This window comes from Amyelois transitella, chromosome 3 (genome assembly GCF_032362555.1).
Source record: "Amyelois transitella isolate CPQ chromosome 3, ilAmyTran1.1, whole genome shotgun sequence".
NCBI classification, from domain to species: Eukaryota; Metazoa; Arthropoda; class Insecta; order Lepidoptera; family Pyralidae; genus Amyelois; species Amyelois transitella.
Genome location: NC_083506.1, coordinates 4,149,467 through 4,173,748, shown reverse-complemented (window position 1 = coordinate 4,173,748; position 24,282 = coordinate 4,149,467). Strand labels below are relative to the sequence as shown.

Sequence of the window (24,282 nt, the reverse complement as noted above, 5' to 3'; positions counted from 1 at the left end):
TCTAATTGAAAAAAACTTAATAATGACAAAGATTTATTCTCATTATTCTTCTTATCTATAGGTTAGTATAATTGACCAATTGTTAAGAAAATATTTAGTTTAGATTACCGAACCACTTATCCTTATATATGTAAATTTATTTATATAAGGCTAATTTGTAAATGCTGTTAAGTTAAACATTCAAAGATAATCTACAAAATTTAGTGGTGAAGTAACATCATTAAGTCACTTAACTACATTTTAGTTATCATTTCATAATATTTTACCCGTTTTAGAGACAATGAGACAATGTTTTTTCACGGCCGTATTTAGTACTCAATATTTAGTGCAAATTTACAAGTAATATAAGTAGTCTATTAGAATACAGTAGGTAATACACGCGATGTCCCATTATTTTCTATGCAAATTAATTATTATCTCGATGAATAAAGAAATATGTAAACACTAACACAATACCGACAGTCAATTGACTGATATTTTAAATAGATTTTTTTTAAATATAACATTATTTTAGAATATGAAGAAAATAAAAATAAAATAGTTATTCCTTTACTTATAAATGGACAGTATTTTTATTTAAATACAATTATGTAAAAAATATTAGAACCCGCAACTCCGCCCGCACGTTAAAAAAATCGCAGTAGTTTCCATTGCCGCGGAAATTTCCAAAAATATTAATCTCTTAGACACTCACGATCTATATTCCTGACAAATTTCATCTTTAGTGGCACAGTGGTTTTTCAAACTTCATGATCAGTGAGTAAGTGTTTGTCGTTTAATAACTTTAAAAGACTTTTAGAAAAATGTAAAAAACCTTTGTTTTTTATTTATTTTCGATGTAAAACACAGCGGAATGTAAATATTTCATTAAATGTTATAGGCTTTTTTTACCTGTCGATTCTGGGAAATAAAAAATCAATTATGCTTATAAATTAAACAGCTGACCTGTGTCAGATCGCTCGCCGACTCCGACTTGACTGAGTTTGCAGCAGCCCACGCCTCGGCGAACGTCTCCATAGCACTTTGAAAGTCCATTTTTATTACAGTTCACGACGACATCGACATGCCGAAATATCACTCAACATGTGTACGGCGCGACAGAGGCCAACAATAAAGCAGCGACACGTGTGCTCGCTCCGACCAGCGGCGCGCTACTACCCGGCCCCGCCCAGCGAACCGCCCGAAACGCGAAAAACCGATACCAACGGAACCTTCCCGTTTCAGCGCTTTTCCTTTTAAGCCGCTATTTTAACGAGTTTCTTTTTTATTCCTAAGCCCGGCCCACGGTGGTGGTTGGGCGTTCGGATTATTTACACTTGTAATTCACTGATCGCTGCTGTAACATTCGACTAACTTTCGTCGACTGCTACATCAAAAGCAACTAAGACGGCCCGTTTACTTTGTTTTCTCTACTTAAGTAAGTCATTGCGCTCATTTGAATAAAGAACGCCAAAAAAATCTAAATCTGCCTTTGTTCTCCATTTCTCTTTTGTCTGATGTTATGACATCATTCATTCATTCATATCATCACTAAAGTGTATTTTTTTTTTTGTTTTTTTAACAACGTATTTCGTAAACAGTACTTACGTTTAGCTACTTTAATTTTATAAGTCGAAAATATTTATATTGTCTTACAGGTGAAGAAATGCAGTCGCGATAATTATATATTGTTTTAATTATATCTTAAAAAAAACACGAAGCAGTTTTTATAATTGTAATATTTATTGCCGTGTGGTTCCCGGCACCAATAAAAAAAAAGAATAGGACCACTCCATCTCTTTCCCATGGATGTCGTAAAAGGCGACTAAGGGAAATGGCTAATATTAATCGAATTATTAAATAAAATTAATTTGCCATTGAAATACTAAACCAATTACGAGTACAATATTAATATTTTCCCAATGATTCTTAGATTATTCCTCGATTTTCGATAATTTAATATTATAAAAAAATATATATGAATACTTACTACTTAACTAATTCAGTATGTTAACAGAATGTTATATTTTGATCGAAGAAGAAAAACTGCAACAAGCAAAGGGTTTGAACCTAAGTAAGATTCAAAGATTATAGCAGATAGAAGGAAGGTGATAGTGATATTAAAAGAAGAGTGAATGCCGTGAACATGGTAAATGGAGTGTTGCTACTCATTTTGAGCAGTTAGAAGTTGTCTAAAAGGCTCGCTTGGCAGAGCTTAGGGGCGTTTTGGTTCCAACTGGGAGTGAAAGTTGGGTGTGGCAGAAGAAGCAAGAAAGTAGAATAAACGCGGTGGAAATGAGAGTGCTTAGAAGTATGATCGGTGTAAAATTGAGTGTCAGGATAGGGGCAGCGTGATAAGGGAATGTTGTGATGTGAGAGAAGATAAAGTGAAAGGTATAGAAAGGGGGATGCTTAGATGGTTTGGTCATGTCGAGCGAATGAATGAAAGCAGTCGACTAAGAACGTAAATATATTGATTAAATCAGAGACGTTCTGGCAAAAAGTCAAGGCAAGGGTACCCGAAACAGACGGACTTGCATAAAGAGAGTTATGAATATGGATGAAGCAAAAGACGTATACAGGGGTCGTAGCAAATGGAAAGATTTCGGGAAAGAGGCGTGATTTATGAATTTATGTTATTAAGTTTTTCATAAAATAAATATGCTAGCTTTTGCTCTATTATCTAAGACTTCATATTATAATTAAAATATCGATATGGTCTTAATTATGCAATTTAAAAGGCCATCAAGGTGGCTAATTGCATGGTAAGATGGAGGCGCCAAGGAGCATTTTTATTCATTAAATAAATCACCGCGGCTTCCTGAGGATGTAAGAAAAAATGTCGCAGCATCACATAATTTTGTACGTGGCCGCTTATTACCTTCAGGAAAAGTTAATTTTTCTTAATTTCTGGAGCTTCCGCAAGATCTCCCGGATCTTTGAAATATTGTTCGGGCTAGGTGTCGCTTTAGCTGTTAAATTTAATTTATTTTCTCTGAAAATTAGACACATTTTTTCAAAGTTACCAATTTGATATTTACCGTACATATATGTATGTTTTATACCGAATGACCACTCAATTTTTTCCCCATTCAAGCGAATAAGGGATTATAATATGCATGTAGATATGTAATAAAACTACTAATCTTCTTTCAATCTTTACATAATAAACATAAACAGTTGTTAGTATCCAGAAAATAGGTATTTACCTAAGGCTGGTAATGTCTTCCATATTAAGACAGAAATTTCACAAAAACCGGTCAAGTGTGTGTCGGGCCACGCGCATTATAGAGTTCCGTAGAAGCGAATGCCATCTCTGAGTTTACACATACAAATAGGCGGCCTCGACGCGCGCCGCGTACGCAAACACGCTGCTATTCAATTCGGCATTATTATTGTTAAACTTACTATAATTTTATGTTTTATTTTACTTAACTTAATTTGTAAATTTATATTTAAGTACTTGTTTTACGTAACTACCAACTGCCAAATTTCTCATCAAATTTGTGTGAAATGTTACTTTTCCGAGTACATTTATAAAACTCCGTTATATACTTCTGCTGTAATTTTTACATGAGTCTTTAAACAACCGGTGAGCTGATACATATGATACGGACACTTACCTCTAACAAAAAATATTTTAGGAGAAAAAAAAACTTTTTCTCTACGTTTTTTTGCCATTATTAATATGCATGCCGATACCAAATTACAGCTCCGTAGCGGAACCGCGGATGGACAGACAGACATGACAAAACTATAATTACAAGGTTCCTGCGTTTTACTGCGGGACCCTATATCCACACCATTTATTATAAAAATTGACACAAATAAGTCATAAACATTGGTGCCGTGTGGTTCCCGGCACCAATTTAAAAAGAATAGAACCACTCCATGTCGTTCGTAAAAAGCGACTAAGGGATAAGGTTATAAACTTGGGATTCTTCTTGTAGGCGACGGGCTAGAAACCTGTCACTATTTGAATCTCAATTCCATCATTAAGCCACACCTTTTGAAGACTGTTGGCTCTGTCTTCTCCGCAAGTGATATATACGTGATTATATGTATGTATATAAGTCATAAACAAATTAAACTGTAAGATGTTTTAAAACTGTTTACAAACGCTTTATTATTATTTACTTAATTGTTCCTCCAACACTATGTTTTCCACGTGGATGCATCGTCGGTGGTCGAAAAGGTAAGATAGATTTTTTTATTGTTCTAGGTAGGTACTCTGTAAAAAAAATTTTTTTGAAAATGCCCGAATTTGACACTTAACTTGGCTTAACGGCTATTTTGTGTTTGTGACAACGAAATAATGTCAGTTTCTGTTATCACACACAATGGATTTAAACCGCAGTTTTCACAGGTATGATACAATAATTATTAGCGTTGTCAAAACTTTATTTCATCAAAATCGGTGAAGGGGAAAAATAAGTTATGGTCGATTGAAAACTTTAAGCACACACTTTTAAACAGTGTGTAACAGTGAATGCGTTTTATAATTAATTTAGTTATAGCTAGAATTACCACTTTGACAAAAACACCGCAGTCTCTGTTGAATTTTAATAAAAAAAACATTAAATGTGGGCATAAAATGTAGTTACATAAAATCTCATTAGAATTTAATTGTAATTTTAATTTACGGCAATAATTTAAAATAATTAAAAAAAATGTTGGTTTGGCTTTGTTTATAAAATAATCAACCAATCAAGTCTATTAATATGGGCCTGGATAACTGTAGTTTACGCAACGAGCGGAGCCGCCTACTGAAAACATTTCTTTTTACTTTAATTGTGTACAGATACTTGAGTAATATACATACATGTACCTAATTAGGATACCAACTTACATACAACGAAGTCATGCATTGCCACAATGATTTGTGACGTACAATGTTACGTATATCCTTGCTTATATCTCAACCCTCTTAACATAGTAGTGTCAATATATGACTATAAATAAATCGTTCTAATTTGATCATCGCGTATGGGCTTTTTACACATTGACTAGGTACCGTCCAGTAAGTTCGGTTTATTCCTTCTCGACAGTAAGTAAATTTGAATTAGACTTTGAACAAAGTGGTATTAAAGTTTGTTAACTGTTTTCTATCTTTTGAAAATCTTTTTTGACGTATTAAAAAAACTTTTTGTTTGCACAGCATCAATCTGATATAAACTCTTTTGTGTTTAAATATTCTCGTACATACACACACAAAATCACGCCTCTTTTCCGGAGAGGTAGACAGAAATTTGGACTAATGAAATCCAAATAAGTAGGTACTTTACTTAAACTGTACTAGGTAAGTACCTACTTACTGTGGAACCACTTTGTATTACATATACTTATATTTTACCCAACTTTTTTTTATGAAACGAGCCTGAAAATAATTAAAATAGAATAACCCAATTTATTTGTGTACAACGAGCCTAACAATAATATAAATGGTATAACCCAACTTATTTGGGTATACGCACCCAGTCACCGCAACGCAACTGTCCTTGATTAGCACTTACACGTAGTGTTTTATCTTTTTAGCGGGTACAAGTTTAGATCTCACTTATTTGAAATTATTTTGAAACTTAACACTAAGCGTTATGATCTCGAATTGCATTTGTACCGAAGATTTTAGATATGTTTATTAGACAGTCAAATACAGCTTAGAATTAAAATAAAACACGTATTGTCATCTTTTTTACTTCGCGTTATATTTACTTCACACGTGTAACATTTGATTCACACTAAGGTCAACAGTCTTTATTGGCAACCGAATGGACGACATATATACATACATAGACACGTATATTTAATCTCGTCTATGTACCTTGCGGGGTAGACAGAGTCAACAGTCTAAAGCCATGGTCATTTATGTAACTGACTGATGAAATTAAGATTCAAATAGTGTCAGGTTGCTATCCATCACCTACAAGAAGAATCTCAAGCTTATTCAGAATTTTCCTTAGTCGCATTTAACGACACCCATTTAAAAAAATTGGAGTGGTCCTATTCTAGTGCCGAGAACCACACGGCACAGAATGGACAATACGAGAAAAAAGCATATCATAAAAAAAATTTGGGTAATTAAAAAAAATATTATTTCTTCATGAAAATATTAAGGAAAAAGGTGTATTATCTCTTTTATTATTATTATTTTTGTAGAAAGCTTATGAAAATTCATTCAATGAAGACTTTATAAAAAGGATAAATTAAACAAAAACAACAACCCAATAAAAGGCGTTGGTAAAAAAAGGCAAGTGTCAATGTCAAAGATGTCAATTGTCACTTCGTGACTATGTTGATATTTTTTGTGTACATGTTCGTATATTTTTCGTTTGCTAAATACCACAACAATACTATTACGTTTAAATCATGGTTAGGCCACTTATGCATGATGCAGAAATGCCGCCAGATTCTGTAATACCTATGACATATAATTGACACTTGAGCTGACACTTCATTTGCCTCAGCGCCATCTAGTGAGAAAAGTGGTTACTACTTTTTTATTGTTACTTTGTAAACTCCTCATTGGACTTTTTGGCGGGAAAAGTCATGTTGTTTGTGCTGAAATATTTTTCCAAAATGAGTGTTTGATGGTTGTTACTAATAATGTTTTTAAGTGTGGATTATTTAATATTAAGTATTTGTGGACAATCATGAGTATTGCAGAGTGTCAAAATAGCTGATTTAAAAGTCCTGAGAAAGGGTGTAGCAAAGCACCCACAGCTATTAAGTACTCGATCACTAATATGTCTAGAACTGTCTTAACTCGACACTGACAAAAGTAAGCTCACGAAGAATAGCCAAAACAAAAGAAAAAAAATACTCCTCATTATTTTGTAGTGCGTTGTGCCTATAACACTTGCGTTGTGCGCGCGTTACCTAATTACAGCCTGATAACACGGATGATCAAGACAAAATGCGATCTGTTGTGTATGTAGGTAGGTACCTACTGTAAAAACGAGCCTTTTCTTTCATGCTTCAACCGTCGAAATGAACACATGCTTTATTAAAAACTACAGACGATCAAATAAATAAATATACAGGCAATAATGTAAACGTGTGTTTGTCTGTCCGTCTTGCTTCAAAATCAATGTCCATAAAATTTTGCCAACATTGTAGAGTAGGTACGGAGAATACATAGGGTACTGCTGAGGTAGAGCCGCGAGCGAAATTTAGTCGTCCGTATATGTTTTTTTAACTGCTTAGATAGACAAATAAAATAAAAATATTGTTTTTTAAAAAATGAACAAGTATAATTTAGAGATAATACTTAATAGTAATTAAGTACGTAACAGTTAAATGGCCTAAAGGAATGATTTTTCATAACAACTGATTACTAAATTACACTAAGTCTTTCTCTGAATAACGAATACGTAGATTTAACAATGCAAATATTAACTACTTACTCAAGAATGTAAGTAGCTTATTTAATCTAGACAAATGAATATTACTCAAATAGACGGGTAAGTCAAATAACTTAAACCTCGTATCACCGTTGTTCTAGTATAATGACAAGTAGGATGACCATATTTAAGTGGTAAAGAATGTTAATATTTAATAACTAGCCACCCGCGAGAACGCTCCCGTGGGGATTTCGGAATAAGAGGACCAGCCCCTTAAGCATGGCACGCGCGACGCCGTTTTTAACGCGAGGAAAACTATCGCTGTCCCATTTCACATCAAAATAAAAAACAGCGGTGGAGTATCGATACTTTCGATAGTCCTATCGATACTATTGCTACGACTATCAATCGGCTCTACTTACTAGTTGTAGATATTTGACATAGACAAAATACTTGCAATAAACGTTTTATACGACGCATGTCCGTTATTATTATTAGTTAAATTTAGTTAGAATAAGATGTTGCAGCTTCTTAATAGTATGATTTCTGATCACTTCTTAATTTATGTACAATGTATTTATTAATGCACAAAAAAATTATATAGATGAGCATTTAATGCAGTAATTCTAGTACAAAGGTGCTACTTATTTCAATAGAAATCTCTTCTAGTAGACCTTTCTTATCGTTTAATTAATTTGAATTCATCAACCAATAATTGACACTTTTTTTGAGTCCTCACATCTATGAAAGAAGCCCAGGGTCGTGGTCAAAGGCCTGCTCCTGGGATAAGTACCTATAGGTAATCAGGTTGAGATTTAGTCACGGAGTAACTCGCATCTCCTCATAAACTAAGCTGTAAGTATATATAAGCCACGTTGGTAAATTGTTGAATCATGTTGTGTTTGAAAATGTTTTACTAATTTACTTTTTTTAACTATGGACGAAGATCAGCAAGCCAAAACCACATTTGACCTGATTTCCTCTTGAAAATATTTTACAAATATCCCTAAAGAACAAAGATCATAGTCGCCCTACAATGCAGTTATCTCGTGACACAGTGATAACATAAATCCCGAGATACGTATACGACTATTTGCTTGTCTCGATATGATTAAAGACACCTGTCACCTCTCATTATGTATAGCGATTTCTGTTTTAAGGCTAAACTTGTTGATTCCGAGAATGAATTTAATTACCTACGGAATTTGAATTAAGACGTATAACAAATTATTAGCTCGTCGCCTACGAGTAAAAGATGAAACCCAAGTATACAAACTTTTCCATTGGTTGGCTTTTATGATCTGCGCGTGAAGATAAGCAGCTGGTACCTACACATGTTTTCCATCGTAGCCCGATGAACACACTTACCTACCTTTTTACCTAGCAGTGGCGAAGCTTTTATACAACATGATTCCTACAATATGATTACCAATCTTAGTTCCATCATGGAACTGTACTTGCGTAAGTACTTACATGGCACTAGTGTCAACGAACGTAACCTTATGTATATTTTTAAAATTATTAATTAAAGAAACATTAGATACCTAACAATTAGTAGATACCTCCACGGCCTACTCTTTTAAAAATCCTTACTTTTTATATTAAAGCTGAGGATAGGCATCGTTAAACTAGAATTTCCATGGTCCTCGTTCCCGTGAGAATTTCTAGAAAAAATGCCTTGCCTATGTTACATCTGAAGGTAAATTGGTCTAATAGTTTCCAAGTTAGCAAAGTTATCTCAGGAAATCATGTTTCAAATTTTCTATAAGTAAGTACTTAGCAAAACAAACCTCAGTCAAAATAATCCTTTAACGCATTTTTCATACACTTCAGAAAACAGCTAAAATAGTCCTAAATCATACTAATTAAGTTTACTAATTAGGTACTAATAAGCTTAATAGACCACGCTCAACATTTTGTATCGCATACATTTTTCAGGCAAAAGTACAGAGTACAACTTAAACCAAAAGGTAGCGAAATAAACCTCAGTATAATACTCTTGGATAGGCAAGTAACATCTTGTAAGATGAAAGAAACACATGCCCTATTTAATATTGAACAAAAAAAAAATATCCTGAAACAGAGCATAACCAAAATTATCCTGACACTTTACACACTTTTTTCAGGCACAAAACCAAAATCGCCCATATCTTCTAACAGGTAACCAGACTACAGTCTATACGTATATCCTGAAACACTCACTCCACATAAATTTTTCAGGCACATAGCCTAATCCGCACATATCCAATAAGATCGCTAGGCGTTGGTGCCACCTCGTTTTAGGGTTATCCCCGGATAAGTCGTGTCTCTGTCTCGCGCGGGGCGGGGTTTGGCCACGCCCACCGGTCGATTCGCCCATGAGCTGAGCGCGCCCGTTATCTAGCCGAGACGGGATACGCTCATCCGGCGTTCTTCATTCAAAACCGGTTCTGTTACGTCACTTCACTAGCACGTCAACGTATTTCTGCCTTAGTATACATAATTTAGAGCTATGATAGAGTCAATTTAAAGTTGGAACGCATTACAAAAAGCCATTTTTTTAGATGACACGATTTCTTTTTCTTTTAATAGTTAGTCAATAGTTTTGGTAATCGAACATATTCATGAGCTTACTTTTGCCGTGGCGTGTTTTGGTAAGTCCTCGTCATAGAAAAGGTTAAACATTAAATTTCAATTCAGGACTATAATAAAATTAGAATTCTAACAAGTACTTACTTATCTAATAAGGTATTATAGGTAGGTAAGTATTAGATTATTTTAAAATTTTGAGCCTCAGACGAACGTAAAATAAATCCAAATCAATTACTTAGTAGCATGTAGTTAACTATGAGTAGGTAATACTTTCATTAGGTAGGTATATCCAACAGCTGAAAACTCAATACTTAACTAATAAAGTCACCTATTTCTTGATGTAACATTTTAGTATACGACAACACATAAAGATAGATGTTGAATCTACAGGTTAAAAAAAAAATCAGTGCCCTCTTATTTCTTTAGGACAGACGACATCCCAAAAGATTTCAATATCGCCACTGTCATTAGGTACCACAGAGCACAGTCCATTCCAAATTTAAAATGGAACTAACAAGTGACGTTAAATAAACGCTAAACTTATAAATGCTTACTCAACAGTTCATAAGCGTGTGTATATCTCAAGACAATGGGATGGGCGGTGGGTGGTGGGAGTCCTCCCCCCCTCTCCCTGTAGAGAACCGTTAAGATTATTCTGTTTTTACACTCAGTGTCGGTGATTGGCGATTAATCTATGCAATTATAAATGTGGAATGATTATTTGTATTTACAGCTGAACTGCGGAAACGATTTTGATGTAATCTTTTCTTTTCAAATGTGTAAATAATGCAAAATGATGTAAATTGACACTAAGCTAGTAAATCCGAAAAGGTATCTTTAAGGGTTAAATTAAAAGAGGGTTCTTTTTCGGAAAAAGGAAAGGTAAGGATGTACTTACAGTAACATCGAGCCCAGGGTTCGCCTTTTGACCACGTTCCTAGATTGGATGGGTTAGATTAAAAAAAGATAAGCTAACAGATCTTTATACTTAAGTACTTACTTATTAATACTTACTTCCTTACCTAAGTACTTATGTTTTAATTTACTCTTCCTCTATCTCTCTACCAAATATCATCAAAATCGGTTCAGTGGATTAAACGTGAAAGCGTACGATTTACTTTTGAATTTATAATACTTATTAATAGGGATAAATACAGGGTAATCTAGTCTACCTACTGTACTAATTACTTAAAACCTAGACACTTGCATAAGTAAGTACCTTCTTTCTTAAACATCCTATTTTCTGTGTTGTAATACAACGCATCATTTCTTTCATTGCTACGTTTTCAACCGGACCAAAATGCATTCGAACATTTAACGCCAAGTAATCGCATAATCATCAATAATCCTTATGTCACACAAAAAACTGGAAGGATTTCTATCAATTTTAAAAGCAAAAACGACTATATCAGTAAAGTAATAAGATTGAAAATGAAATATTGGGCGATCATGCAGCCCGCTGCGAATCTACAAGATCAGCTTGCGATAAAAAAATAGACATATCTGGGATTATAATTAATGAAATGTCAATCGTTTTGACTTTCTGTCTACCTGCGTAAGATCTCTCGCTATTGTCATCGTTTGGACTTTAAAATTATATTTTTTTAGATATACCTACGTACGTAAGAAATCACGTCTTTATGCCGTACAGGGTAAACAGAGACAATAGTCTCAAAGAGACTTACTCCACGTGCAGATAGATGACATAAATGAGGAAAATTAGATACTTACAGATAAGTACTAAGTGGCTAATTGCCTACCCATTGCCTAAAAAAATAATTATAAGTTTCCTCCTTTCCCTTGACTGACCATTACAATCGCAACGGGAGAAGAAGCATCTGGCACTCTGCAGTTTTACCAGACCAGTAGGAAGCTTAATAATTTTTTTATAATTCTCCTAAATAATTCCGAAGTATATTTCTATTCAAGTTGAAAGTAAGTTAGGTACTTATCGTTTGTTTTTTAATTTTACTCATTAATACAAAACTATAGAACGGTCAAACTTTCTATGGTTTTGTATTGCCTAATGAGTAAAATTAGATAAATAATTAAGTAATTATTATTTCTGTGAATTCATATTAAATATATCAATACAAGGTATTTAAGTTATATTTGTGGAATGATATTCGTTGCTTAGACATTTAAATTGGAACGAACAGTACCTAAATTGTAAAAATTGTAAAATGTTTTTCTTACATACTTACTTACCTAAATTTCAAAAGTGATTAGTCAATAAAATCGCCTTTAGATCGTTTATAAGTAAGCATACCAAATAAAAATTACCGGTATCATACGCGTAAGTAAGTATAACAAGTAAGCATCTTGACCGTCATAAGAGTTAAGATATTAGTTTCAAAAATCCTCAAAACCGCTACCGATTCCCACATTTCTATCTCCCAGAATCCCGTCTTACAAACCTTATCGAATCGTTACCTCGAAACGGCAAAACCAAAGGCAGGCCGAGAATGCGATGAATTTGACAAGTCACCGATTTTTTATCTCCCAGATTATCTGCTATCCTTACCCCACTCTATCAATCTTATCGGAACAACTATTCTTTCATCAATATCCTAAAGAGCATAACAAACACAATTATAGCTACATTACTTGAAACTTTATCAACTGGCTCGATTTCTTGGCCCGCAGAAAAGTAAAAACCATTCAATTGTTAGAGTCAAAAGCAGTTAAAAATTTATTTTTAATATAAATAAGTACACTAATTAAGTTCTTTTATACATTTTAAAGTTAAATTACTTAAACGTAATTAAAATAATTAATTAAAACGTCAGTGGCAATCACGACCGGATTGGGTATCATAAGGTACATTTTAGAATGAACACCCAATAATGGACCACTATTGATATGGACGAGTGCGCAGGATCATCGTCGGATTCCGGGAAATTTGAACCGCGTGAATACCTGCCCCTACAGGTAAACGTAGCCTTACGAACGTGTAGACACGGCGGCGACAAAGTACTTAATTGTCAAATACATACATAAAACCATGCCATATGCATACTTCTTTCACTTCATCCACATTCATGACTCTTTTCATGCCAGACATGGCCTGATCTTTTTACAGGACGTCCCGTTTTCCTGATTTGAGCAAAACGATCGTCTTAATATCAAAATTATTTATTTGTAAAATATTTAATACACAAGTTGATTTACTTTTATTCATAATATGATCAATCCATCTCTTGTCGACAGGTGTCGTAAGAGTAAGCGTACTTATTCGTACCTAGTGCAACCATGATCACAGCCGAATCAGATTCTCTTGTCAATAGTGTTGTTACTTTATTGCATACTTAAAGCAAAATGAAAAAGAAATCATACAAAAGAAAATATTGCAATGGCGGACTTATCCCATAATAGGTACTCCCCCAATTGCGTATATGCACGCAATACGCAATACTCGTGGACAAAAGAATGATGAGACAAAGCGGCGTCAAACTAAAATAAAACAATTAAAATGAAAAATACTTTAAAACATAATTTATTTACCAATTACGTTAACAATACAATAAGTAGTTGCGGTAGAAACGTTACATGTAATTAAAGCAATAAATTTAACAAACGCTAGGTGAGGAATTTGCGGTCAAATCTAGTTTCTATAAACGAGTTTAACGACCTCCTATTGGGTGATCTAGACTTGTCGTCGTTATGAGATAAATACAAAACAACACCTAACCCTGTTATTTTAATGTACTTGTGTATCATGAACAGCATTATTGACGATTAAAGTTTCACTTGTGGTGAAATCAGATGTAATATTTGCTCATATGATATTACATACTATAAAAGTATTCAATTACACTTTTGTTGTTTTCTTCTTTTTCATTTGATGTTTTTACACGTATATAATACCTACACACAGTTTCCTGAATGTGCAGGTTTCCTCACGATGTTTTCTCTCAGCGTAAGAGCATCGGCGTTGAATATGTTTAGTACAAAATGTTATTATAGTAAGTCATGTCTATTCATATTGAACTCTATCCCGATTATGACTTGCTGTTTGTCCACCTTCGTAGCTCTGTTTGTTGACCGCTGCCGACCCTTAAACAAATACGCGCGAATAACGTTCGATAGTCCAGGATTAAGTGTTCAGGGAATTTAAATCGGCCTAGTATAATTGTATATAATTATTGTTTCGTTTTCTTAGCGCCAACCAATAAAGCTGACGATGCAAATATGATGTGAAGCAGAATTTTGTGTTATAAGTAGTTGTTAGATTGTTAATTTTTTATTAACGTTAAATGGTTAAATTATAGGTTTGCCTTACTAAGTAATTAGGTATTTCTTGTTTTAGTGAAAGACCACGTTAATAATACTTATAATAATCTGATGACCTTCCATGAAATCACTGATTACTGTGGGGAATGCAAAAGAGTGGCTTAGGTTCGTCTTCAAAGATTGTAGAAGTCAGACAGGATTCGCTTGCTATGAAATCCTGACTTACCCAATGGCCGTAAGATGGGATTAACGCCAGGAGAAAGAATTGAAGGATGCAGAAGAATTATGCTTGGATCGAGGCAAGTGGAAATACTCGTATGTATTCTCTGCCTACCACATTGGGAAAGAGACATGATAAATGTATCATGATGGTAATAATATTAGTTGTCGTGGTCTTGAAGAAACTGCTGGCTCTGTCTACCCCGTAAAAGAAATTCATAATTATATGTAAACCAAATGATGTTTTATTAGCGTGTTTACTGTTTATTAACTACTGACTTTTTAATACTGAGCACCAATTGAATGTTTGCAAGTGAAGAAACGTACAGGATATCATATTGTCCTCGTAACGTTAGTCCCGGTTACGACCTTAGGTACTTCTCTGACCCCGTAACGTGGCACGCGCGACGCCGTTTTTATCGCGCGAAATACTATCGCTGTTTCGCTTTTTATTTTAACTTGAAATCAAACTAGCCTGTAAGTAATATCTTATCAGAAGCTAATAAGTACCTATACTGCTATTGTGTCATTTCAACAATATTATTTTTACCTTTACGTTAATAATTTTAAATAACTGCCTGTAATACAGATATATCTCGGGCGTGCTCATACAAACAGTAACGCAAAGAGATTTTTACATAAAAAAAACACCATCTTTACGGCAATCTAAATAAAATACACCTGAACATTTATTTTTGCACTGGCAACATTCTATTAGCAATACGTTTCTCCTAATACACTTTATTGCGTCGTTCGTTGTATCTCCCATACGAATGACGGTTAAACGAAACTTTATTATTTTGCAACGAACTGGGAGCAGATGGCGCTCGCGAGTAATTTGCCTCAAGCTTGTTCATGTATAGAAGCGAATGAGGGTGGAGTGCCAGTCCCACCTGAGAAATCGAAAAAATATAAAAAAAAAGAAAGAAAAATCGTTTTAGTATTTAGAATTTTTTTTTCGAATCCAGTTTCCGGCCACGTCCAAGGCACGGCCTCAATGTTGCCAATAGACATTAAAAGTGGTTAGTTCAGGTGAATGTGACGTCGCAACTGATTGTTATGTTACCAAAACGCTTTTACCTTGCAACTGAATTCCGACTTTTATTTGAAAAATTGAAAACTGCGCTAAAAATTCCATACAATGCATTACCATATGTATAATATGTTATTATCATTTTTATAGGTCGTTTAAAGTATAGCATAGCCACCCGTAGCACGTTTTCAAGGTACTTTGTAACGTTATTAAGCTTTAATGTTGTAATATAAAAAAAAATATTAAAATTTTGTTAAAAATATGTTTTTATTTGGTCCGCTTGCACTCAGTCCATACCTTGTGCTGTGATACTGAAGCGAAACGCGAGCTTTCGGAAGACAGATGTGGAACACGCGACTGTTTTCCTTGGGAATTTTTCAATGATCGAACTGTTACGACACGAATATGGAAAACGGAAAAATATTCCTCCCCACCTCTCTTCATCTTTTTTAATTTAGATATATATACTACTATACTACTAATATACTATAACGCAGAATAAATAAAATGTAAAAAGGTACATGCGGGACAAATCACACAAATTGAGCTTGTCCCAAAGTAAATTCGAAACTTGTTTTATGGGATGCTAACTCAACAGTTCTATAGTTCTTATTTAAAACTTAAATAAACAGACATCGAAGATAAAATAATAATAAATAACCCCTCAACAGTCCAATTGAGCAATCTTTGTTGGTCTGTTGCCCCTCAACATAAATAAAAATAACTTATAATAATGTTTTTTTATATCATATAAAAATATTGTTTACGAAACGAATATACATACCTATATAAATTCAAGTTTTAACCAAATTGCTTTTGCATGGTGACTTCATGGTCTTTTTTATTTAAACAATATCTGGAATGATTTCAAATGACGTAGGTACTCTGTCATAAGGACATCCACAGATCATTTTGTAAATCTCTTTCTCATAAGCTTATGCTAAAGTTACATTAGTTTCTACTACTTTAGTTAAGGAGCCAATCAAAACTAATTAGAATTTTTTACATGATTCAGATCACTATCACACTTTGAACTGACTATGTGCTTACAAAAAAGAAATTAGTATATAAGTACACTAAAATATTCTTTTAGAAAAAAAAGTACACCAATAACAATTTACTAAAAAAAATAATATTTGCAATCCAATCTTTCCTCACAAGCGCGTCTTTGCCGCTACCTTTTTTTAAAAAAGCAACGGAGCATCGTACATTTGCAAGAATCCCGTTAGCAACTGATCTACAAACGGGGCCGTCAAACAAAATAATCTGCGGGTGCATTAAAATATAAATATTGTCGTTAGCAAATCATTAGCCGCAACATTTTCCTCAGATATCGCTTCACTTCCTCTCAATCGAGCTTTAACGACGACTTTTTTGATGATTTGTAAATTGTAAGTAAAGTAAAAAAGTATATTTTATTTTTAGAACATCACAAACAAATTTTATTTTATGATTATCATTTTTAGAACATAGAATTGTATTTAAAACTTTCGCGTTGCATTATCTATCTATTTATAAATAAGTATGTAATACAGTTATTAAACGTGCACGTAACATACTTTTACGGTTGCTCGGTAACCACGGGTCATTGTAACATGATTCGAAACGTCCGAGGTAGGTACATACATATAATGACCTCAAATATATTATATACCTTGTGGGGTAGACAGAGCCAACAATCTTTAAAATACTGATAGGCCACGTACAGCTGTTAAGGCTTAATGACAGAATTCCGATTTTTTATTAACGCAGGTGGATCTAAGGGCATACGAGTAATCTAGTTAAATATTATAGATACGGAACATATAACGCAATTTGAAAATTCTATGCCTGTATACCTTAAATATTCAATTTGTTTTACTGTAGGTACTACTATACTGCGTCGTATTTACTATACGTGGTGTTGGGTGTTTTCTTGTTAATTCTGAGACCTTAGCGAAGATTCAAATATTAGGCTTAGCTAATTAAAATCATGTTTATTTGTAAAAGTAGGGCCCGTCCGGGATTTGAACCCGGGACCTCTCGCACCCAAAGCGAGAATCATACCCCTAGACCAACGAGCCTCTTGAAAACTTCATTCAACATAATAATATCATCCTTAAATAATGGAACACTTGTATAAACATACTTGGTAAGTTTTTCTTCATGCCTGAAAATAATAAAATACCTATTTGGAAAATCTTTCAAGCGGCTCGTTGGTCTAGGGGTATGATTCTCGCTTTGGGTGCGAGAGGTCCCGGGTTCAAATCCCGGACGAGCCCTGTTTTAGCTCCCAGAAGCAATCTATTCCAGAATTTTAATCTCCAGTATCGCCTCGAAATTTATAACCTCAAGTTTAAAACTTGGCGGCGGACATTTGAATGTTTTAACATTACTTAAGTTTATTTCTTCGTTGTGGGAGGGATGAAATCATCTTAATGCTGGTAATTATACGGATTCAACGAATTACTCGGTCATAAGTAAACAGACAGAATGCCCTATTTACAATCGTAAATTTTGGGGGCGCGGGCCCCGGACGAAGCAACGGCAGTTAAGATACTTCTATTTCCGCTTCTAAAATATCGACTTTCAGTCATCTTTTTGGTCGACGACATTCATAAGGCTTACCGCCCACTCTAAATAAATAAATTACAAAAAAAGAGAGGGATATAAAGATTATTTGTTAAAAACAGATTGTTATAGATAACATCGGGGGGAAATATTGTGTCTTTTGTTTAGCATATTCAAAGTCTAGTACGGTTCAAGCAACTTTTCTGGTGATTGAATTGGCTACGTCGTTATCTGACGTCTCATTTTAGAATGGTGGCGTTAAGCAGGTCATCACTAGGGGGGACGCAATCGACACAAATTTCAAGAGTATGATGGACTGGTTTATTCCTAACTAGCGATTTCGAAGCGTGGGAGCGCTTCGAACGGAAAATCTCAGAAAAACCCACTTTCCGACATTTGAAATAGAATCAAAATCCGCTCACTACTTTCAGAGATTAGCGCGTACATACAGACAGAGAAAATAAGGGGACTGTACTTTTTAATAAGTATGTAGTGCTAGCGAAGTAAAGTGATGCAGTGATGGTAATTCAAATCTTATTTTGCATAGTATACTCTAATTAATTGTCATACTTACTGAATTAAAAAAATATGACCATGATAAAATCAATTATATTATATAAATAGGTGTGAAAATATCAAATGTAAAATGAACAAACGCCATGATTTAACAAATGTTGACATTATAAAAACGTTTTTAAAAATAACATCAATCAGAGTGAAGGCCGCCTTGGGCATACAATGTTTTTCAAAAGCTGTGTAATTAAGTATTGCCTTCGGTGGGAAATTAAAATTAATCTTGTCTAATGTTGCCGTTAATTTCTATGTAAGATTATTTTACACCTATAACAAAAGTAAGGCATTATAAGCAAGTACATCCCTGTAAGTACGTCGCATTTTTTAAAACTGCAAGTATCTGTCGATAAACCTCATAAATATATTTAATTTAATAATAATTACTTTAAACAAATTAAAATAGAATAAACCTTTTGATTAATTAGCATGAGTTCTCAATAAGAAATACATTGTTTCGGCAGGTTCCCGGCGTCTTATTAATTTGTCGCAGCACTGTCGCTTTAATTATAACAGCCCAAACGAAAAGCAACTTAAACATAAACAGATCAAGTAGCTACCATGAGCTGTACAATTCCTTCGTATTTACAGTTTACAGCACAAGTGACATTAGGATGTGACCTGAGAGTAGAGGAATTTACCCGCTGAAAATAAAATCAGGGAAAATTAAATAGACGACCGGTGAAAATGCTGCAGTGTAGTTTGTTCCGTCGTTTCTTCTACACATGCGCTTTGAAAGCGGTAGTAGTTATAAGAGATTAGATTTAAGTGATGTAACGTCAATAAGTGATAATTTGTATCCAATGTTCTTAAGATATACATTGAATAATATAGACATTTTTAACTGATTATTTCTCTCCTCTTTTCTCCTTCTATATTCTGTAGGAATAAATAACTTTTATAACTATACTTCCTACATGTACATAACCTAAATAACATACCTTAAAAAATTTAAAAGTTGTAATGAAATAAAAGATTTATTTTTCTTAATGTCCTAAACTGGCGACCCGCTCCGGCTTCGCAAGATAGCACATACATTCAGTCAGAAAAGTATCGGGAATGGATTATTTATTTATGGTTCCAAATTCAAATTTTTGTTTTTTTTGTTGTTGTTAGATTGGCACAACTGTTTTCCATTTTGGCGCGGAGTTTGAGTTGCATCTGTTGTTTACATTAAATACAGTGCTATTTTTAGTTATATCATATCTAGTGTGTATTGCTAATTTCATAATGGATAAAAACATCGAACAAAGAGTTTGTCTTAAATTTTGCATTGCCAATGGAATATCGTGTTCGGAGTCACTGAAAATGTTACAGAAGGCTTACGGTGAATCGACTTTATCAAAAACTCGTGCTTATGAGTGGTACAAAGCGTTCAAAAGCGGTCGCGATGTGATGGAAGATTTGCCTCGCTCTGGTAGGCCATCAACGTCTGCAACTGAAGTTAACATCGCAAAAGTGAAGGAAATAGTGACTGAAAATCCTCATTCAACTTTGAGAGAGATAGCCACCGAACTTTCTGTATCTCACGAGTCGATCCGTACCATTTTAACTAATAATTTGGGTATGAAACATGTTGCCGCTCGACTAGTCCCAAAAGACCTGAATTTTTTTCAAAAACTCAATCGCATGAGAGTCGCTGAGGACATGCTAGAACGAGTCAATTCCGACCCAACATTCATGAAACGCATTGTTACTGGTGACGAGACGTGGGTTTACGAGTTTGACATGCAAACTAGTCAACAAGCTTCGGAGTGGCGCCTTCCAATTGAACCGAAACCGAAAAAACCACGCCAAAGTCGTTCAAAAGTCAAAGTCATGTTGACTGTTTTCTTTGACTATCGCGGTGTTGTGCACTCGGAATTCTTGCCGGAAGGTCAAACGGTAAATAAGGAATATTATTTGAGTGTTATGCGGCGTTTAAGAGAGCAAATCCGACGAAAAAGGCCAGATTTGTGGAAAGAAAATTCTTGGATTTTGCACCATGATAATGCACCTTCGCACAAGGCCATCATTGTGAACGAATTTTTAACCAAACACTCAACAAATACCATCGAGCAACCACCATATTCACCAGATATGGCTCCAGCCGACTTTTTTCTTTTTCCTAAACTCAAATTACCACTTCGTGGCACCCGTTTTCAATCGGTAGAAGACATAAAAGAGAATTCGCGGCGAGAACTGACCTCAATACCGGAAACAGCGTTTAAAAAATGTTTTGATGATTGGATTATTCGTTGGCGTAAGTGTATCGTTTCTAAAGGAGCATATTTTGAAGGTGATAAAATAAATTTGGATGAATAACAAACAGTTTGTGTATTATTGATCTTTTCCTGCTACTTTCTTGACAGAGTAGTATACCGATATAAACCTTAATCAGAATACCCTTTTTCCAAATCTTCAAACTTGAGCAAAATTCGTCCAATTCTTTTTTATTTAAGCGTATACATGCAGACAGAAAATTATAATACATGTCTGACACTAACAGTCGACAGAGAACTGTTTTCAGAGCAATATGTGTCGTAATTTTTTTTACGACCCTAAAGCTTTGAAGACACTGTTGTTAATTAACTCGTAAGTATGTTACGATCACAGAGAGCCATATAAATGCAAATTTTAAATCATCTCTATAATTTCACTACCGTGATCTCAATCTAGTTTTCACTATATTTTCTTTCAATGACGTATATATGTAGCTTTTAACCCACACATGAGAAGCACGGTGTATTAAAAAAACGCTGTATTATCATTTCCGTGGCCTCCACCTAATGGCTCTGCAGCTTGCGAGCTAAATGGCTGCGCGCTCGCGGCCGGCTAATGAAATAAGATCCCTCCGAGCTAAGGAATGGCGGAATTAAAACTACATAAATGAGCGGCCAAATGGGAAAATTTAAAACACAATTTGCTACCATTTCTCTGACGATTACGATTCAATTTAGCGAAAATTCTTGTTGGCTTACGATTAAAAAGGAAGCGATCGAAGGACTCTTGGAAAATCTGGCCATTTATAACTGTTAAAAATATTTTATATTGACCTAACTTTACAAAAATTAGCTATACCTTAGGTTTAAAAAAGGGCTCGTCCGGGACCTTTCGCACCCAAAGCGAGAAAAAGAATCATGCCCCTAGAACTTACGTGCCACCGTATTTTTTATTATATTTTGTATGAATTAAAATGTATGTAATAAATCCAATATTTGAACAAGTGAATTAACAAACGTAATGAAACCGTCATTAAGTTTGTAAACAAATTCATATCGACCTTTTACTCATATTTAGTAAGAAGTTGAAGTGGATTTGTTAATTATTTCGTCAGGTTTATTGGATAAATTGGCGGTTCCCCAGACATAACACCCGATCTGGCCTTTTCCAGTTTGTCGCTGGCCCAGCCCAAATTTCCGTTACTGCTGCACTGATGATCTTAACGCAATTGGAAACAGCTTTCTCCATCATTACTCTTTCTCCTCGCAAAACAATCTTCACTGCCAGCAACTGGGTATCAGCAGGTTCATCGTAGCCAACTCATAGAGCTTCCCGATCCTGTCTCCACCCGCACTCACAACGTCGCTCCCACTATAAACCTACAGCATTTAAATTACGAATACATATAAGTTTTTCAACATAAAATCGTTCCAAAAAGCATTTAACCAAGTTCACTGCCCTATAATTCTCAAAGACATTAAGCTCTTAAATGCGAATTTATTTAATATCTAAGTGCTCTATCGAGGATCGATGTTGCTAGACTGAAATAAAAAGAAACCGTCGCGACGCAATACCTCGGGCACATTAGTCCCTGCTGAGTTTTAATTTACGAAGTTACCAACGTCGATTCCCAATAAGTAAACACGGTGAATGTCGCAGTGTTTAACTTAATTTTTGTGCTTCCAGCAGGGTTAATTGGCAGACGCGAAGCGAATGCCGTCACAAAAGAAGCACTTAAATGAATGACAACGGCACTCAACCGGCTCAAAATAAACTTATCTTAGCAAGGGTTAAAATGATTTGAAAAGGTACCTAGTACGTAATTGAGGTGGAAGCAGGGATAATGTTATTTATCGACTTTTTGAACCCTATACGTTGTCTTAGTCGGGAATCTAGGTAAAAATATTTCTATATCATACTTGCTTTTTTCTAAACAATGGAAATACACCGGGATTTTACGTAGTTACGTTTTAAGATAAGTTTCAAGTTCCTAATCGCACAATTACTATTACAACAGCTAACATTTATTTATTTGACACTAGATTATATTTCTAATAAATATTTGATTTTGAACAACCTTCAAAGTCATCTTTACACGAACTTCCCATAGATGTTACACATGGAATGACATATTTAAATTCAGGGAACATGTCCATAATCTTCTTTTTGACCAGTAGATTTACTTAAAATATACACAATCATCCAACTTATGTAGTATATGTCTGTTTATGTCTTTTACAGTTATCGCACTACCCGTACATCTATCTCAGTTTGGTCCAAAGGTTCGACTGGCAGAGAATGCCTTGTGGCATTAAGTCCACCTGTTGTACATTTTACGTGCATAAAGTTTAAATGAAATAAATTTGGGAGGTACACATAATCGAGTAGCTTGTATAAGTATTTTGTAATATTTTTACCAATCATTTTTCAGTTGCGAGCAATAAATAGGTATAAAATTTACTACAAAACAATACCTATTGCTATGAGAGATAAAACTTGTGCCTTGCAAACAAGTTTCAATGTAACTATACAAAGACGAGCATCAGTCTCACTTCCCAGTTCGCGATCGACAAAGCCTGCGATATCGGACGTGTATTCACAGACCGGCCTTTGTCCAGTTTGCCCAATGGACGACTCATTGTATACCGCTGAAACTGACCTGCTGCCCTGATAGATTATGTCAAAATGACCACAAAATTATCAGCGTGCTTGAAAACTGTTTCAAATAAATTGTCTTTACTATAGATTCCATAAAAATCTTAACAAACATGATACTTCACGTACGAATATTTTTTTTTTATTTTAGAAGTTGCCTGGCGTAACTTTTTTATAAAACCGTGAGACTTCAAATATTGCTTTATGGCTATTTATCTTGTCATTGTTTGACCAAAACCTTCATCAAGTATCATTTCGAAAAACGTTACAACAAAATTAATGACAGTGTTATTAAAATGTTCCTCAGGTCTAATGATCTTCGTAAAAAAGTAACTTTCTTTAGAACTCCAAGCCTCATCAGTAAGTAAGGTGCTTACCAAAATGGCGGCGAATTAACATAATAAATCTGGGGTGGCCATCAATCAAAGATGACTTCTTTCAAAGGCTTCATAAGCTTTCACTTTCATCTGGACTTCCCTGCGACAATGATAATTACAGCTGGCAATTCGTTAATTTACTCTTTCGTAATTTTTGCACAACCAACAATCCAAAGTGTACTTGGCCGTCTGTTTGTCACATTAGGTTACCTATACACGCCCCTGAACTACAGGTCCTATGGGTTCGATCCCCGGTCACGTCAAGAGGGAAAAACTAACTTATTTCATTGGCCTTGGTCGTGAATTTTATCATAAAAAGATTCGATCGTTGTTGAACTGTGTGTGTGAAAAAAATCGTATGTAATCGAATTTCTGTACAGTTTAACGTTTGTATCTGTATTTAGGATAATCCGGGACTAAAACACCTGCAACTACACCATCTTTCATTTCGTAAAAACAATAGACGCCTAATAACGAAGTAAAATAGTATGTTGAAACAGCTGTTAATAACAAAATACTTATAACTACTGCCAGTTGGATTTATACGACAAGT

The 24,282-nt window shown here is 34.6% G+C and overlaps 1 protein-coding gene and 2 non-coding genes across 3 annotated transcripts in view; 1 reads left to right on the top strand and 2 right to left on the bottom strand.

Moving 5' to 3' along the window:
* Window positions 1-1,174, bottom strand: part of LOC106138209 (homeobox protein dve-1) — a 78,549-nt gene extending 77,375 nt beyond the window's left edge. The window contains exon 1 of the mRNA XM_013339301.2: window positions 946-1,174. Within this exon, the coding sequence (XP_013194755.2) occupies window positions 946-1,035 (90 nt within the window). The 5' untranslated portion in view covers window positions 1,036-1,174. The remainder of the gene's footprint in view (window positions 1-945) is intronic.
* Window positions 1,175-17,366: 16,192 nt separating this feature from the next.
* Window positions 17,367-17,438, bottom strand: Trnap-ugg (transfer RNA proline (anticodon UGG)). Its single transcript has one exon. It is a non-coding gene; the product is annotated as a tRNA-Pro (tRNA).
* A 126-nt stretch (window positions 17,439-17,564) lies between these two features.
* Window positions 17,565-17,636, top strand: Trnap-ugg (transfer RNA proline (anticodon UGG)). The gene has a single exon. It is a non-coding gene; the product is annotated as a tRNA-Pro (tRNA).
* The last annotated feature ends 6,646 nt before the right edge of the window (window positions 17,637-24,282 follow it).